The sequence below is a fragment of the Myxocyprinus asiaticus genome, chromosome 18 (genome assembly GCF_019703515.2).
Source record: "Myxocyprinus asiaticus isolate MX2 ecotype Aquarium Trade chromosome 18, UBuf_Myxa_2, whole genome shotgun sequence".
Classification (NCBI taxonomy): domain Eukaryota; kingdom Metazoa; phylum Chordata; class Actinopteri; order Cypriniformes; family Catostomidae; genus Myxocyprinus; species Myxocyprinus asiaticus.
Genome location: NC_059361.1, coordinates 36,821,348 through 36,841,722, shown reverse-complemented (window position 1 = coordinate 36,841,722; position 20,375 = coordinate 36,821,348). Strand labels below are relative to the sequence as shown.

Genomic DNA, 20,375 nt, shown 5'->3' with positions numbered 1-20,375 from the left:
GATTTAAATCTCGATTGATAGCCTCACTTCCTTTGTCAAAGGATCCCAAAAAAAAAAAAACATTTCTCCCTTCTTCCTAAAACCCTTTACTTATAGATTACTCTTTTCAGTGCAGGGATTAGCTATGTTTTCTCTCTATCCCTGTCAAATCTCCCCTCTTAAGCTGCCCTGAGCCTTTTATGGCCAACAGACAAGGAAGAAGGGCAGGTCTTGAAGGTAGCCACACATTCTCGTAAAAGCCTGACCTGCCACGTCTTCTGCCAACAATAGCTACATCACCGTTCTTGCAGGTTCAAATATTTGGATGCGCCAATCAACCTGTATTCATTTCAGAATACTTTTAAGCCTACCTAATGGAAGACTGGATTCACATTCGCATTAGACACAGACAAAGGAATTACTATGGTTTACCTCAAAGAGCATGCCTTACATCATAATGCATGAACAGGCTGCAGCCATGTCCAAGAATGTGTTTACTTTAGGATTTTGACTGGCTTGCGATAAATAATTACTCAGAGATTGGCAAATGAGTTAGAGTAGAAACATGTTGCGATAAACAAAACATTTGAATATGAAAGATTTCTGTCCCATCTGTTCTTCTGCATATGATAATGTTAAGTCACCCAAACACACATGTAATATTTTGTAATTCATTTATTGTAATATAAATAACAAGGTTGAAAAACATAGAATTTAAATGAATATTTCACCCAAAAATAAAAGGTGATGTTTAATGAATTTCACAGTCCATCTCTACAATGACAGTGGATAGAGAATCACTTTAACCTCGTGTGACCCCATGTGGCTGTTGTATTTTGGCTTTGCTATACGTGACACATAATTTAAATCAATTTAAACCGACTGATCTCAGTTCAGAAGACTCAGAAGATTCTGCTGTCAGTAAAGGGTTAAACTTTTGACACAGCAGAGTTTGTCTTTGGGAGAAACATCAACAAAACTACATCTGGTAAGAAAGCTAATTAAGTTTTTACATTGAAACCTGATTGAGTCAAAAGACTAGACTCTCTAGCTTCATCCAATATGCCATTTTTTTAATTTGAGTGATTAATCGTGAAACGCCACGCTGCTAAACACAATGTCACTAATGTGTTCTTTAGTGCATTTTTTCCTTTAGAAATCCTGTATTTACCATGCATTATCACATTTAGAATCAACCAGAAGCTAACATTTTTTTTTATATGGAGTTAGAATGGAAATAAGGTGCATTTCGAACTGTTCTGAGACAAGTGCAGACATATAGCACACTGGAGGTTAAGTCATTCACTAAATAGGGAGCAAGGGAGCATCCTATAGCTTTCCTATGCATTCACTCCTAAAATCCGACCAAAAGTTCAGTTTCAGGGTGCAAATTTTGTTTAGCATTTATGGGACAATGTTAATCAGAACAAAGATTCAGAATTTATAATGTGAAATTTTATTTTAACATGGTTGGCAGTGACTGGATGATGATGGACATTACTTTGAATCAGAATTTCTGATGTAATGTCTGTAACGTCTCAAAAACATGAATAACCAACACTCCTGGAAACATAATAAACAATTTGATTTCTATAGCTTGGTATTATTTAAAATTTCACAACTTAGTCCCGCTGTCCACATATGAGGACATACATTTTTAGGAAAACTATTTGGTCTAGATTTTTATTTTTATTTATTTTTTTTTTCTGTCCATGTTTATTAGGTGCTAGTTCAAAATCAAAAAGGGAAAAGGAAAATGCACACAGCAGTCACGCTTGGGTCTGAAGATGTTAAAGCTTGAAAAAAGACCCAAAATAATCATAAAAATAGTCAATGTGACTCCTACGTCATATTCCAAGTCTTCTGAATGCATGTGATTAGGTTTTGGTGAGGAACAACCATAAAGTTAAAGGAAACATATTATGCCCCTTTTTACACGATGCAGTATATAAGTCTCAGGTGTCCCCAGAATGTGTCTGTCAAGTTTCAGCTCAAAATACCTCACAGATTGTTGATTCTACCATGCCTTTACACCTCTGATTTGTAGCCCTGTTTGAAACGGGCTGTTTTAGTGTCTGTAGCTTTAAATGCAAATGAGCTGCTGCTCCCCACACCCCTTTCTGGAAGCGGACTGTGCCTTTCCTGCTGGTGCCATGGATACCCCTGACAACAATAATGCAGGAGAACTTAAACAGTTAAAAAATTAGAAATAACACAGAAAACACACTAAGTCAATCGTCTTACTGTATTGTGCATAACAAAGGTTGAGTTATGAAATATGAAAAACAGCTATATTTGTTGAAAATACCACTATCGTTTCATAATCGTTTTTGAAATAATGACCGGTTTTATTACATGGAAAATCTGCATTGCATGACCACTCATGCAGGACTGTGGAGGACGCCAATCAGTTTATATACCGAAACAGAGCTACAGCTTCATTGTTATGGAATAAGGTAGTTAGGGACTAGTTGTTATGTTACACAAAGCACAATGTTTTCACAACAAGCGTTTTTCACGCAACGTGCAAACTAGCAAATTCAGAAAGCCAGACTGCAAACATTAAAAAAGTATAAAGTACGAAACTTACGACTTGCAATCTGAAGTTGGGTCATGGAGAGTTTTTATCGATCCATCCTTGATCCTTAGCTTTGAAGCAAATCAAGCCTTGTGTTGACAATCGTTGATGAAGCAGTCTGAGTTAGCACAAGCGGCTCTAGTGAGGAGATAAACATGGCAGACTGTGCACTGCTCACTCAGGTTTTAATAAAGGCGGATCTAAGCTACTCGGGAGGATCTCTTCACCAGCCGTGGGCGGTACCTTTCCCCATTTGATGTCATAAGGGGCTGTAAACCTGAACGGCTCATTTGGAGACACTGTTTTTTTATTGATGGGGAAAGGAAAGAAACGAGGGGATGGTCTTTTACCATATTTGTAGTTGTCTACAAACACTGGGGAAACATAATTGTGTTAAAAAAAATTGAAAAAGTGGATTTTTCATATGTCCCCTTTAAGCAATTTGTCAGCAAATATCTTGACATCCATTGAGTGTTCATGAGTGCATGAGAGAAGCTCATGGCGTGTCTGTTCACACAAGAACGTTTTAGCGCTAAAAAGAATGCAATTTAATAAGCCATTGTGAATGAGCCTCTCTCATAGCGCTCATGAAAAGCAGTTATGAATTTCTCTGAATTTCATTCTATTATGCTTCTTTAAAGGTGCAGTATGTAAGATTCAGAAACCCTTGTTATTAATGACACCTGTGGCCATTAAGTGAACTGCAGCCAGCTACATGTTGCTCGTGCTCACGCACACACTCCGTAGAGACACGAGCGAGCGAGCATCGACCAAAACAATAACGTAACGTACAAAGAGACAACGTGATTCACCAGTATTATGCTGACAGATGAGATTCAGATGAAAATTATACAGTTATGATTGTTTTAATACAAACTTTGAGACTGTATATTATATTTGACTCTCCAGTGCTGGAACAGGGCTAAAACAAAGTGTGGATATACAGAGTCTGACTATGCAATATTGTAGTTTGAAGTAATCACTTTTCTTTGCATGATACATTGACTGCATTTATACGATAGCCTATGTCGGCGTTAGCTAGCTAGCCAGCTTTATCAATCGCTATTAGCTCAATTTGGTGGATGATGACAGTAGCTGTTTATAAAATAGACTGTACATTTTAAATATGTTGACACAATTCAGTATTGATGTGATTTCATCGCAACTGTCATTTTGACATATCGATGCGCTATTGTTTTATAATAATAGATTGTATATATTTTCTGTATAACCAAGTTACATTACATTAATGAATGGAGCTTTTTGCATTATCTTGAACATTGTCTAGCATTCATTTCATGTGTTATTGTAGTTTACCTTGCTGAATAATTACAGATTAACATTTATGTCAGTTACTGTGAATCAGCATACTTGACTTTTAGTATAAAGGGAAGATCATTGAAATTATTTGAAAGTTACGAAGCAAGGTAGCTTGCAGTTCGTCAGCATTAGCAGGCAAGGTCAAGTTAGCTAAAATTACACAGATCAATCCTTATGGCACTATATTTCACATGCTTTGCAGTTATGTAATCTTACCTGTCCAATAAGAAGAATGCCAATTCAGGGTCGGTTCTGATCCCCAAAACCAAACGATGGTCCCTCCAGGAATCAAATGTCCTGCTGATGTTCACTTTAGTTTTCGCTCGACCACGATCATGTTCCTGCTTAGCCAGACGGGATTCAGTAAATGTTTTTTGGGTTTTTTTGGCTTACTCTGAGTTTGTGTTGGAGTCGGTGTTGTGTTTGGAGCCGGCCGTTTGCTGGATTCCATCTCTAAGATAACATTACCTAGTGTTGCATATTGTCTGTTGACACTGTTAAATAGCGGAAGCAGTGAGGCAAGGCTCTCAGGAGCGCGCAAAACGTCACATACTTTGGATTTTCCCAGCAAAAGCGACCAGCTCCCTTCACATGAAAATCAGTCTACAGGCTTTAATAGGCAACCTAGGAAGTCCGGGAAGGGCTTGTTTTTTTTAAGTTGCGTTACAAGCCGTTCACACATTGGCAAAAAAAGGGCTAATATTACATGGAAATTCTTACATATAGCACCTTTAAATTCAAATTCAAATTTGGAATTCTGCATCGTGTGCTACCTTTATTCAAATTTAGTAATTGAACTTGAATTTCAATTGTGAATGCCATACAAACCTGGAAAACACAGAGGTGAAATCAGAGTGTCTCAGATGAAGACATCTTTGCTGGCAGGAGACAGCTTTGTGATTTTAATTAGAAATGTTGATGTCATCTGGCTACACTAGGTGTATTTACACCTTTACCATGATGTGAATTGTGCCATTTTTTTAATAGCTTTTTGTTTGTGTCCACTTGCTATTTGATTTAATTAAACCTAAGTGTTATAAAAACTATAATGATTATTTTATGTGATGATAAGATCAAAATCACTGAGGGTGCTTCTAAAAACAGTGGGAGTGCTCTGTATAATGTGGAGATGTATCATAATTACACATGTTTAAATGCTGCTTAAACAACATAAAGAAAAGTTTGTTTTTTTAATGTACAAAACATTTATTGCTTCAGGGTTTTTTTCCCCCCATGATCTGTTGCTGAAAATGACAGCAAAATTCTGTACCTGCAGATTAGGACATACTGATTTGCAAAATCATACACATTTATACGTTTTGATGCAGCATTTTTTTGCATTCACAAAATGCAAGGATTTTTGTGTGTTTGCTGGTATTACAGAAAATCTGCTTGCCAATTTACAGTAATAGTCTTACATATTCAATTGAGCAGGGGTGTGCAATTATTTTGGTACTGGGGCCACATCAGCCATTAAGTAGAACATGGAACAGAGATGATAAAAATTTCTGCATAGTTTTATCTTTTAAGCCCAGACATGCACTCAATGAATGATGCACAATTTTCTGAAGTGTATTCTGATGGGACCATTCTGTGATTGCTTGAAGTTTTGCTGCTACTAATTTCTATCATGTGTTAGTAAAACTGAATAAAGGCCTAATAAAATTATTAATTGATTATTTTACCATACTTCAATGCAATGGTAATTTAGTATTCAATTTAACACTCTATATCAGGAGTCTGGTTTAATAGTAAAATAAAATATTCTGAAATGATAGTTTCTAAAAGCTTATTTTAATGTTGGCGGCAAAGTGGAACCGTTTACTTGTTTTATTCTCAGAACATTATCAACCTGTTTACACGCTTATGGGTCATGATGTGGGTCTTGTCAATGTTTGGCACCCCATTCAGCACACAACTGAATAAAACAGGTTGCATGACACTGATAAATGATTACTGCCAGATTAACATTCGCATACAGGTGTGAGGGACTTCAGCATTTCACAAATAACACAAAGAATAAATATATTCCTCTCTCACTTGGTTTTACTCGCGTATCCCCTCCGTGCACTATTGAGTGCTAAGTTGTTGTTTGTTTGTTTTTTTGTGGAGAGAAAGTGTGTGCACTCGCATGTATGGTTGCCGGATTGCATAAATTAAGTGTGACATAAGGTGAAATATTTCCAATTTGTGCAAGTATAAATCTCTGATTGGGGTGCTGCATATATTATCTGGCAACCCTGAGCATATTAAAAGCTTGTGGATGCATGATAGGTCCCAAAGCCAGATAAATGAAAGATCTAATAAAAAACGTTTATGATAAATCAACCTGCGGGCAGTAGTTTGCTCTGGTCTGCAATTGAGGGGGCTCTAAAGTGCTTAGCACCCTCAAGCACCCCCGTAGAACCGGGACTGTGATAAGCCAACTCATTTGCTAACTGTTCTTTTTCCCCTCAGTAATTATTTTCCCCTTCATTCATAAACGAGAGATAATCATATTTTGAATCACTCTCTTTCTTAAATATAAAAGTGTTTATGGTGATTGGTGTGTGTGCAATTGCAGTTAAATTGCAACAGACCTGATTTCATCAGGTTGAGTCGTGAGTTATTTTCCACTTGCTGTGTCTGAGGCCATTCTTTCCTGATGGGTTTTACTGGCCAAATCGATTGTTTAGTGCTGTGATCCATGCCTGGTACACATTTGAATTAAAGCACTATTCTGCATCCCTGCTTGCAACTCAATAAGAGAAAAAAGGTAAACCACTGTCCATAAGTCTAATTGGATCAATAATTACATCAATTTTCTCTATAGAGCGAGCATGTGGAATTCAGAATGGGATCAAAGAGAGAGTGATCCTTGTCCTCTGAAAAGTGAGGCAGGAATGGAGGAAAGAGAAACTTTCTGAATTATTTAGCTGCCTTTCATTATTGTGTTCCTTTGAAGAGAGATAATGGTGCATCCTGAACTAACGCTGTCTGTCCAGGCTTATTCCTCTGTAAATCTCTTTGTTTCTGTCTCAATTTCACACCACACACACACACACACACACACACACACACACACACACACACACACACTTCAAACTTATTCTGGTTCTCCTTTCATATGAAGTATGTTGATCTCTTAGTGAGCTACACTACATGTCAAAAGTTTAGACATCTGGGTCATTCTGTGCCTTTGAAGTCCCTAGTTCAAGTTATGGTATTAATAATGTTTCATTTTAATGTTGCAAATGTAATAGACTTGTTAGAAATAAATAATACTATTTATTATTATTATTATTATTATTATTTTATTTCTCCCCTTTTCTTCCCAATTTGGAATGCCCAACTCCCAATGCGCTCTAGGACCTTGTGGTGGCATTGTGACTCGCCTCAATCCGGGTGGCTGAGGACAAATCTCAGTTGCCTCCGCGTCTGAGACCATCAATCCACGTATCTTATCACATGGCTTGTTGTAGCGTGTGTGGACGCCCACGCTATTCTCCACGGCATCCATGCACAACACGCGCCCCACCGAGAGCGAGAACCACATTATAGCGACCATGTGGAGGTTACCCCATGTGACTCTACCCTCCCTAGCAACCAGGCCAATTTGGTTGCGTAGGAGACCTGGCTGGAGTCACTCAGCACACCCTGGATTCGAACTCGCGACTCCAGGGGTGGTAGTCCGCGTCAATACTCGCTGAGATATCCAGGCCACAATAATACTATTTGTAATGCTATACACTTCTGTGGGCCTCAAAAGAAATCAGCCAAGACCTCTTGTGGACCTCCACAAGTCTGAAATCATTTTAATTTATTGCTCTACTAGTGTCATTTTCTCGTGTCCCAGAACTGAATTTCAAACATCTGACACACAATAAGTACTAAATCATATGATATCTAATTTCCTCTCATACAATTAAATATTTAGTTTTACATTCTCTTAATATCATATATTTGTTTATGGTAATTGTGTAATTCTTACACTGACAGTGGGTGTTTTGAAATTTTGTCAAGTGTGTCCAAACTTTTGACTCGTGTTGTAACTCCTTATACAGCATTTTAAGGCATTATAGGTGCACTCCCAACACAAAGTCTGTTCCAAAGGGTAGGCATTATAATTATGTTGATAATGAATGCAATTATATTTTATTTAATACAAAAAAATATCGATAAAATAGTTTGAACTAATTAAAATGACTATCTTACACAATATTTTTGTATGCTATGTACTGTAAGCATTTTACAAGCATTTTATCATGTCACTAGCTTAGCAACATGCTAACAACAAAGTCTATTGGAATCTATTGTGAGTCGAGTCTTCCATGTGCTTCACATAAGCAGCACTTAAAAGCTTAAGTTATTAGGTAAAAAACAAGCAAATTATACGTCACCAAATATTTGGGGTTGGTTAGCACAGTATTAAAACATTATTTTTAATAGAGAAACAACACACAGAGAAAACAAATAACAGTTTATTTTAAACCAGGACAACAGAACAACATGTTTGTCTTCTATCATTAATATGAGTAACGATTATGCAATTAATATGATTTTATTAATATGATTATGATGAATATATACAAATTTACAGATTGGAATTAAAAGTAAAACATTTTACTTGTTGCTGGATATATAAACTTGTATAAATATATACATCTTTACTTGAACATGTTTTTTTAATAAATAAAATAAATAAATAATCACATACAGTATAAGGAACTAATTTTATCATTGGCTTGGCATGAACCTTGTGTATGTGTAATAAGCCTAATAATAATATGTATTATTGTTATTATTATTATATTATTATTCATAATTGTTTTCTTATATGTGTGTAATTAGAGGTATTACATTGGTAAATAGTGTGTATGAAGATTATGAATTATTATGTACTGTATTATTTTTTATACACAATTTGATAACCCACCTAAAAACCATTGTGCCAACCAACCCCACTCAAACTCTTTTAATAAATTATGTTAGCCAGCTATCTTATTACAGGCTTACAAATCTTATATCAAAATCTATCTGATACACCTCACCAGTGTTGGAGAAGTTATTTAAAAATAGTAATCAACTACAAATCATTAATTATTTCTCTAAAATTGTAATCAGATTATTTTACATATTACTTCATTGAAAAAGGAATCACATTACAAATTACTTTACTAAATTACTTTTAATTTTACATTCAACAAATTCAGAATAATGTCTATATTTCTTTCTTGTTCATTGTTACACACAAGTCATACTTCACAATGACTTGTTACAGGGCCATAATTAATGTTTTCTACATAAATAGTAGATATGAAATAAGCAACGTAATTAGATTACAGTAACTCGTTTCTTTTTAATTGGATTACATCCAACACTGCTCATCACTATTAACTAAATACAAATATTTAAAAAATGTATTGGTATTACAGTATTTTTGTATACATTTTTTAGCAGATTAATTTATTTTATTTTATATATATATATATATATATATATATATATATATATATATATATATATTAGATATATATATATATATATATATATATATATATTAGATATATATATATATATATATTAGATATAGATATAGATAGATAAAATGAAAAGTTGTCTTCACAATAACAGATTTTAACATTCAGATGCCCAGAGCGAATCCATCAGTATAGGTCAAGAAAGTGAACATTTAGATGTTACACTTTTGTGAAAATAATTTCAAAATGACCAGAAATTAACTCCAACCAACACCTGTAGCCAACCAACCAACCCTGGTCTCCCTTACTGTGTGAATGGCCCCTTAGAAAGTAGCTTCCTGTGTAGGTAGTAGACAGCAAGGCAGCTCACTGTTTTTGAACTGCTTTAGAGATTGTTAAAGATGATTTCTAAAACAAGTCACTTTGAGATTGTGATCTTATTTTACCAGGTGTTAAAACTGTAATGTAGCCTATATGAATACTGTAAAATACAGGCTCTGATAGTGTCTAGACAGAGGAACATGTCAGTGTCAGGACAGCAGGCAGCTGCTGATTGGATGCTACACTGCAGCATTACATCTGACATCTGACAGCTGTGGTCAGTTGGGAACAGCTTCTGAGGACACAGGCCAGAATAACCCAATCTGCTCTAATTGCATCATGTCTCTGTCTGATATCAGTATAAATCATTAACAAATCAATATAAATCATTAATATAATACCTCGATTGCACAGAAAACACAGAAAAATTGTGGACAATTTTATAGAGTCCAGTACAGCACAAAAAACCTCAGTACAGACTATTGCACAGATATAACTAAGAGAATTAAATTTTTCTCGCTTTGTCCACTATCTGTGAATTAATGCTGCCTTAGAAACTGGCCAAAATAAGGCATAATTATGTTACTTACTGAACAGAATTTGCATCAAGAGTGCACCTACAGTGCCTTAAAATGTTTTTCTGAAGGCAGCTCACTAGGTTTTTGAAACAGAACTGTAAAAGCATCAGTGGTAATTTTTATTTTATTTTTATTTATTTTTATTTTTTATAGAAAATGAAATTCTGCTCGCTCTTTTCAGAGACAGTTCTCCAAGAGTGACTCAGGGTTGAGCGCTTTGCTTAAGGGTACAGTGAGAAAAAGGACCTCTGTAGTTTCTGAGTGCCCCTCTGACAATAGGCCTGCCCCCCTAAATTGTGGTAGAATGGTAAGAGTGATATTCTCATTTTCCATCCCACTGAGAGTTCAGTGACCCCACATCATAATAAATAGACCAAACAAATTATATTAAAACAAAATATCAATGCATTATGACTGCATAATCATATTTAGCAGGGTAAAATTTAATTTAAGTTCAATATTTATTAAATATTCACTTATATTTCATAAGAGATCGTCTGAAAAGTCCACAAACTGTGCTAAAACGTCACTGGTGTCCAAGTGTTCAATGCAAATGCCTTGCGTGTTCTGACTTAAACACTCATTAAAAAAAAAAAATGTTTACACATTCTAAAGATTGGAAATTGTATGCATAACTTACACTTTAATTGAATTAATGAATGAATGAATACTTGGACACCTCCGATGTTTTAGTGCTGTGGGTGGAATTTTCAGACGGTCTCTTACAAGCGCTAATTAATGAAAGCCCATTGGAGCATTTTTAGGCATAATTCTCCAGCTACAGTAAGCTTTGACTGTTTGAATTCAATGTTTTCTGCCTGTATGATGTAGTCATATATTCTTTAAACTAAGTGTACTAATGATATCGTTGTAAAATTGTCAGCGGGTAGGAGAAACCAAATGTCAAACGAGCAACGAGCCAACAAGTTCTGGAGATAAGGTAGAAGTTCAGCGTTAGTTTCGCATCTTTGGACCTGCCAGCTCCAGTTTCAGTTCTATTTAATGTGGATTATACATGATGGTGTAAATGTAAGTGTAAGTTAAGTTACTTTTATAGTGCAATTTCCCATGTAATGATCACGAAACCCAATCTGAATCTAATATTCTGCCTTATTGAGCCCAACACATTAGAGATCGCTTTTATTTGGCAAGCATTTATTATAAAATATCTGGCGGGTTTTCATTTCTAGAACAACATACAGTACACACTTATGTTATTTATAATGAGGTATTTTTTCCCGCTGTCTTTAATTTAATGTTTTGCACTGTACAATGCAGAAACGAGACAAATGTAGTGCAAAAAGTTTGGCAAAACAAACAATGAAGCAACTCTGATGAAACAGCACGCTGGAACAGATGTAAAGAAACAGGTATGAAGAAACAGCAGCTAGCATTTTACAGGGTCACACCACACCTGCAATGGCAAATTTATTATGAATACACTTAAAAACATAAAATTGGAACCCTTATAAACCACCCCACTAAAGCCCAAATAAATGCCTTACCTACAGTGAGAAAGGCTCTTATACACCAAGCTCACCACATCAACTCACTTCAACCTAATAATACAGAGTAATATTGGTACTATTGGGTACCGGAACAAGAGGAAAAAAGCAAATGTACAACTAAACAGGAGAGAGAGAACAAAGCTGCAGAGTTGATCCGGCTGCTTCTCTTGCAATCGAAACGCAAGAGAAGCAATACATAGTTTACAGGCAAGATAACAAACACAAAGTCCTCTTTATGAACTCCATTTATCAATCAAATACTTATCGCACGGTGCACCAATCACAAGGGAGAGGCACACATGTGCTCAGTAATGGAGAACTGAGCTTAAAATTAGCAACAGCATTCTCTAATGAGAGGTACACACCAAGCGCGCTCGATTAATGAATGCACGTAGACACTGATAATAAACACACATTAACACATTAAAGCCATCTTACTGGTCACTTATAATTATGATGCATGCCACTTTTTTAAACTCATAATAATTGAGATAGATACATGCATTAAAAAAAAAAAAAACTCTCATAATTTACTCAGCCCAATGCTAATGCTACAAAAAGAAAAAAGCTATAAAGCTACATATTTTGCAGTGCATGCGAAGTGGTGGCAGAAAGCAGGCAAACTGTTGTGTTATTTGTGACAGATTAGACAGCTAGCGCTAGCTAGCTTTTCTAAGTATTGCTAAAAGATTATATAGAATAAAATTAGCCTTCAGGTTCGAAGCTAGCTAGGTTTGGGTACACTATTGATAGTAACACAGCTAGTTATGACCATTGATTAAATGAAAGTATGACACAAAGCCATCATAAATACAGAAACATTCTTAGCTATAGCTACTATTATTATAATGATATTAGTTAATAACATACCTGTAATAAAATGTCAGCTGAAAAGCCATGAGTTGGAAATGGTCTCTTCAGTCCAGTCAGCTCTGTTGATGGAATCCAATAAAAGTGAAGTAAAAAGTAAATGTTTTTGCCATTGGGATTTTGACAACCAACAGTGCAGCACAACATTTCATTTAACTTAACCAGAAAATGTAAAGGTAACAGAAACGTTTTTGATGACGTTTGGATCAGCTAACTACAGGTTTGCTTTACTGTTCGCACCGGTATGTTTGCCACCACATTCGTCTGTGACGTAGGTGGTGATGTGGCCAAAGTATTGGTCTATACTATAGTTTTGTGTGAGAAACAGATGAAATTGAATGGTTGTTCATTCAAATTCTTCCCTTTCAGTTTTCAAATCTGCTCGCTTACAAAAATCGAGAGATCATGGCAAATTTGCTGCAAACTTGCCAAAAAATCGCCACTGATTATTTTCACATTCTACAAATTTGTGGCAAATGGTCCATTGAGTGAGACCATTAGCAATGCAACAAAGTTTCAATAAGTTCAACTTCAAGCAAATGAGCAGCAATGTGATGTGGTGACTACCATTTCAGTAAAGTGTGATGTGCCACTTGATACAGTTGGATACTGAAGTCAGGTAAGAACACTTACTAGCAACCAACAGAACAGCGACTTGGTGAAAATGAATGCCCCTTACAACACCTCAAGTGCCCCACATTGAGAACTATTGCTGTAGTGCATTTGTGTAAGCCAGTTCACACCTTTTGGCCACAAAAATTTGCTACAGTTTCACCGTCTGAGCAACATGATCACATGGGAAGTCGACATGTTGCTACGAAATGTTCCAATACCCTAAAATTGACTGCATTCTGCCGACTTACTGAAAAGCGGCATCTCCCATCAGACATCTTTGCATTAATTCACATCAATGTGTATATATCTTCCTGTGGCACAGCAAATAGAATGCTGTGTCAGTTTTCTCAGAAAAATGGGTTCTCGTCCTGCGTTGAATCCAGGAAGTAATTGGAAAAGATTTGGAGTTTCCATTTTCCCTCTAAGATTGCATTTTCATTCCACTGACAGAAGGAAATGGTTAGGTGTAGGGGTGGGATTTGGGTTTCCACTTAGAGTTCATAAAATATTCATTCCTCTTTACTGTATTACATCATTTACAACTGAAAACAACTCTCTTTACATCTCTTTTGGACATACGTTCACGTACACTACTTCGGCAACTGGGGTCAGTCAACATGATCAAACAGGAAGTCAGAATATTGCTTCCGAATGTTCCAGTACCGTGACATCGGCCCCATTATGTCAGGTAACTGACAAGCTCCCAACTTTCAACTTACATTTTTGCATCGGTTCAAGTGTGTTAAGCTTCTGGTGTAGTGTGACTGGAAGCGTGTTGCGTCATCAGCGTGGGGGTTTTCGTCCTGCGTTGAAACCAGAAAGTAATCGCGTTCACAAAATCAGTGACGAGCGAGGTTCTATTATCCCTCTAAGATAAAAATTTTACTCCACTGATAGTTAGGTTTACAGTTGGGGTTTGTGTTTGGGGGTACATTTAAATATGCATTCGTTTTTACTGTATTACATCCTTTACAGCTAAAAACCACTCTCTTTACAAAGCACTTTTGGCACCCCTAACAGACCTTACATGTGCTTTTACATTCAAAACACTTCCCGCTTTGGCCACTGGGGGCAGTAAGCACAGTTTAGCTTAAGAAAAATCAACCTACTGTTACCGAATTCACTATGAGATCAGTCTGAGGCATTGGTTGGAGTCAAAATTAACTCGAGTTTGCTCAGAAGGCTGTCTTCCCCTCTCTTTCTCTCTCTCGCTCTCTCTCTCTCTCTCTCTCTCTCTCTCTCCCACACATAAACACACATTGTGCTTCATTATCTATCAGCATAGACATCTTGTCAGAATGAACTGCAGGACCTGTGACTGCTAACATGTTTGAGAAATTTTGACTTTTTGGAAATTAGATGGTAACTCTTGCACAGTATGTGTGTGTTTGTGAGTGTGTGTGTGTGTGTGCACGCATAGGGGCATTTGTTTATGCCCCCGCAGTCTTGTTACAATTTGTGTGGGTGCATGTGTGCTTATGAATTAGCATGTGTGTGTATGTGTGTGTGTGTGGCAACTTGACATCTGCTTTTGAGTTTTCCTCTGGGAACTCGCTTTTATTTGAATTTTCAGGCTTTAATAATGGAATTACAGTGCAGAAAATTGCCGTGTTTATGACTCACCAGATGTTGTTCCCAACTTTTTGCTAAACTCAGTGACTTGTGGTTGGTTACAGTACTTCAAAACAAATGGAGTATTGAGTGTTTTGCCTGAATTCTGTAAAACCTCATCAGGTGTGCCCAGAACCAGGTGTTTTGAAGTGTCTACAGAGGGCTCATGAGCAGTGCCAGACAGCGTTTGAGTGGATGCACCTTGCCTGCTGTACATCTCCTGGGGTGGGCTGCACCAGCCGTGTGTAAGTTGCAGCTTCGCATAGGTCAGGGCTATTCAACTTTGGAAAGCTCATGAGCCACAAAGCTGGGTCCCTGTTGCCTCGAAGGCCGCATATATATATATATATATATATATATATATATATATATATATATATATATAATATTATATATATATATATATATATATATATATATATAATAAATATATATATATATAGATGTTTGTTATACATGTTGTGCAATCTGAGATGCTATTCCACTCACTACAGTTGTACAGAGTGGTTATCTGAGTTGCCATAGCCTTTCTGTCAGCTTGAACCAGTCTGGCCATTCTCCGTTGACTTCTCTCATCAACAAGGTGTTTCCGTCCGCAAAACTACCGCTTACTGGATGGTTTTTTGTTTTTTGCACCATTCTGAGTAAACTCTAGAGACTGTTGTGTGTGAAAATCCCAGGAGATCAACAGTTACAGAAATACTCAAACCAGCCTGTCTGGCACCAACAATCATAGCATGGTCAAGATCACATGCTGATGGTTGATGTGAACATTAACTGAAGCTCCTGGCCCATATCATGATTTTATGCATTACGCTGCTGTCACACGATTGGCTGATTAGAAAATCACATAAATAAATAGGTGTGCAGGTGTACCTTATGGAGTGTTCAGTGAGTGTATATTTGTAACATTATAATATTTTATAGTATTTTTTTTTTTATAGTAAGGATTATTAATTTTAAAGTAATTTATTTTATTTATAATATATAGCCAATAAATTAGGGGTTCAACATTTCAATTTGCTCATCATTTTTCAATGAGCCACTTTCTACCACATTTATTGCAAAATAGAAAACAGATACTGTATCAGTTCTGTTTTCACTGTCTAAGACACTGTCAACTAATAAATGCCATGTATGTTCAACATCAGACTCACCTGAGGATATGTAAAAAAAAAAAAAAAAAAGACAAATATATCCAATATTTATTCCAAAACTGCTCCAGTGAGAAGTCATAAAGATTTGTTCACCCTCTTTAGTGTTTTGCGGTGAAGCAGATCACTTACATTTGCATGAAAGCGTCTCATGACAAGCCTATATCTCCGTTAAGCTATTCAAATGAGTTTGAAACAGATTTGCGCTGATGAGTAACTCTCAAGTGATAATGAGATTGCGCTTGTTTGATTGACAGACCATGCTTGCACACATATGAATGAGTATAACATCACCTATGCTCATGTATTATTTGTTGTTGATTTTATTCATTACATCCATTTGCAGTTTATTTTCCTCTCTATCTGCACTGTGATTCAGCAATAGAGAGAACTACCGTAAATACGCTTGAAAATTGACACCTCACATTTGATATTGATAAATATATTTTTAATGATATAATCAGTATGTGGGCCATGTGTTGAGTAGCGCTGACTTATGTGAAACATAAATGTGTACTAAGTTACAACTTGCACTTTTAAAATTTTAGTACGCTGAATTGCTCAGCTTAGTTAAGACGTTACCCCATGTATAAACTAAATATTTATTATAGCCTAAAAATCAGGAATAGTAGTTAGAATTAATGGGTAGACTGATCAGTGAGCGCATATTTTACCAAATACATTTTTTTTGTTTTTTTTTTGTTTTTGCCACATACGATGATTGACATTTATCCTTATTTATATTTAAAAGAGTGCATTATGCCGATAACCGAGTTGTTGGCAACTGATATTCAGCACAAAACCCATGTAAACAGTGTAAATTGGTGTCAAAAATGTACCATTCCATTGTATATAGAGCAGTATGAGAGGTCTCACTAACCCTGTTCATTGTGCATGCCTGGTTTAAACACAACAAATTACGTAAATGTCAGTTTAATTTTTTTCTGATATATGTATAAGTATTTATTTATTGGCCTTTAATAATTGTACTTATATGTATGTTTGTTTTTTAAACGCGTTTTAATTTTACATTTACATAGTAAGTGTCTGGTGTAACTCTACCCTGCTGTGATCCACTGCCAATGCCGTCTCAAAACATCTATCACACCCGGGTGCTCTGTTTTAAGCTTTATCTGGTACTTTAAGGATTTTATGGAGATATTGGTGGACCACAATTCCAAAACCATTGTTCCACTACTCTTTTCTTCTTAGACCCCAACTAAATCTATCATTTTTCCCCTCCATTTTGCCCATTACAATCCTGTTTTATTATCTTTCTCCCCATGGCTAGTGAGAGCCATTGGAAGGGCAGGCCTGAAAAGGCACGGGCTACAACAAAGCTAGTGTAAGGAGATGCCTATCAAACCCCCGTAAGGCCGGAGAGCCAGACATAGGCATGACTCCTCATTATGTCCGATCATATAAGGCTAAAGCCACGGTCGCATGAAAGCTCTGTAAGGGTGCCAGGTGTCAGTCTGTTTTCTCTTTTCCATCAACAGGACGGACCTCCCACCTGCTCACAAGCCGGCCCCTCCGCCACCCAACAAAAAGGGCAGTGACATGAAAGGAGGCCTGACATCCGATGAGATCCAGGTAGGATGTCTTCCTCCTTTGTGTCAGGAAACACTTTTAGATGTTGCCCACTACCTTCTTGAGTCTGCCGCTGAATCATTACTTTTATACATTTTCCTAACTTTATGAACGTTCACTTTTGTTGTTAAGTGAGGTTTTTAAGATTTAAACTTTTTTCCTTTCCTGCAGTGTTAGGTGTCAACTGTTATACTGATTATGTAAATGTTGGGGAGGTTAATTTAAAAAAGTATAATGTTACTAATTACTCTTTCTAGATTGTAACAGTGTTAACATAATGTATAACTTTAGTTCTAAATTTTTAAAACACATCAATCTTTAATAGTACAATGAATAACATTTACATGCATATTACTATTATATTTTCTGTAAGTCTTATACATTTAAAATAATGGCAATACTTTCTTTTTGCAGTACAGATCTTATTTATTATTTGAAAGAAACAGGTCAACCCAAAATAAACATTTTGTCATAATTTACTCTTCCACATGTTGTTCCAAACCTACCATTAATTTGTTTTTCCATGAAACACAAAAGCAGCCATTTTTAAAAATCTTTATGCAGCTCTTCTATACAATGACTTTTCATAGTGGCTATGTCTGTCAAGCTCTAAAATTGATGAAAAGGCCATTAAAGCACCATAAAATACTGAAATTTAAGTCGTTATTCACTCCAAAACTCAACTGGTTCTTGCGTTTGACTTCAAAGGCTATGATAAACACATGGCTTCTTCGTTCTTTGCTCAGAGCTAGAAAGAAGGTCGAAACAGTCAAGCAGCGATATACTGTTTGCAAACATTTTAACACCACCCATTGCAGCTGGGGTTGGTGTTTAGAGGAACAATTAAATATGAGACGCATGCTGTCCTGACAATAGACTGCATGTAAAACCATCGTGACATCATGTGTTATCAGTTACTACATGCCTCGTTGTAAGAATAGAATTCACATGAGATCAGTAAAACAAGCTGTTTTAACCACTCAGTGATGATTTAAAATAATATACACTACCAAAATAAATCAAAACGGTGTTATATTTTAGCATCTTCAAAGTAGTCACCCTTTGCCTAGAATTTTCAGAAATGAACTCATGACATTTTCTCAACCAACTTCTTGAGGTATCACCCTGGGATGCTTTTTAAACAGTATTGAAAGAGTTCCCATCTATTTTGGGCACTTATTGGCTGCTTTTCTTAATTATTTGGTCCAAGTCATCAATTTCAAAAACTATTTTTTTTTTTATTAGAATTTTAGATTTATAATGAAATAAATTAATATGGTGGCACAATTACATTTTTGTCTACAAAACTAATTTCAAACATTTAAGCATACGCCGTCAGATCAAAAGATTTTTAAGATCATGAGAAACATTTCAGTCAAGTGTTTCAAAACTTTTGACCGGTAGTGTATATGCAGTAGATAATGTGTAACTTGTCATGTTAACGTTCTGCATTCATCACGCTAATGCTACCGTTAACATGCTATGCGTAGCCATAATATTCATAATATATTAAAAAAAAAAATTACATTACATAGGCTCGGATAATGACACTATGCAAACGATTGTACAGATGTAAAGTTAGCACCAGCTTGCCCCTTACCAAAAATCTAGAGTTCTAGCAAACTAGCTGCAAACATGCGCAAATTTGGCACTCGTATGCAAATGAGCTTGTGATTCACCACAAATGTTTGCCAGAAGTTTGATGCTCTTCACCGGTAGTGGTGAACCTGCAGCAAACCTTTGGACAATTTGCAGCAAATTTGCAGCAAAGCTCATTTGCATGTGAAAATAATCAGTGGTGAATTTGCAGCAAGTTTGCCATAAACTCTCGAGTTTTGTGAGGGTTGGCAACTCAGCAATCTATGTTCACTGATTTGGCTGAATGAAGAAATTAGCCGGAAAGCAAATGTTGGTGTCAAAGTAGGTGGAGCATCCGGGTCATACCCACCGATGACATAAACCAATGGCAGTGAGTTCATGCTGGTTGTTTCAAACAACCGAAAAAACAAAACAAAAAAACAAACAAACTCAAAAACATCTTCCTTTTGGCCAGATTTTTTTCGAAATTATGTCACACCCATTCTTGAATCGATTTTGCTAGAAGTATATTGGCTGATTTGAGCGATTCAGTGTGGTATCTCTGTTACTGTTTACCTTCATATAGTTTGTAGTTCATGCACACAAATGCATGTCAACTAAATGAAAGGGAGTGCAATCTTTTTAATTAGTGTTGGATGTGTAATTTGGATTTTAAATTAACCGTTGTTCATATAAATCATATATGTAATCTACATAGCGGATGAAGAGTATCTGTGACAGTATTGCCAAAGGAAAGTAGTTGCTTACATTCTTTAATTACAGGAAAAGTATTCTGGTATCTCGTTACAAATATTGTTGCAGCTAGCAATAGGAGACAGTGTGTTGAAGCGATTATGAGGTTGTGTTGGATCCAGCTAGATGATCTTGAATAACAGACATTATGCCAAGACGATCTCATACTGTCATCATTAGGAAGCCAATGCAGTTATTTCACATTTTCCAGTCTGTAGTTGGCCTACTGGATTCTGTCTAAACAGAATTCTGTCTAGTTTTCTTAACTCTTCTGTTATTTTGGGAAATCCTCAAAAATTTGGTAGTAATGTCATTGTTCCACATTTGTGGTCTTTCAAGTCAGAAGTTGGGCCAAATAAATGAATCTGTGCTCCAACAACAACATTTTGACCTTTTAAAAAAAGCTGAGTTAGTATTTTTACAGTTTCACTCTACGTGAGGTGTAACAGTAATGTAAATGG

At 36.1% G+C, this 20,375-nt stretch overlaps 1 protein-coding gene across 2 annotated transcripts in view; it reads left to right on the top strand.

Moving 5' to 3' along the window:
- Window positions 1-20,375, top strand: part of LOC127455715 (nectin-1-like) — a 327,445-nt gene that overhangs the window by 252,101 nt on the left and 54,969 nt on the right. For both annotated transcript variants that reach the window (XM_051723783.1, XM_051723786.1), the window contains exon 7: window positions 17,493-17,586. In XM_051723783.1, coding sequence (XP_051579743.1) covers window positions 17,493-17,586 — 94 coding nt within the window. The remainder of the gene's footprint in view (window positions 1-17,492; window positions 17,587-20,375) is intronic.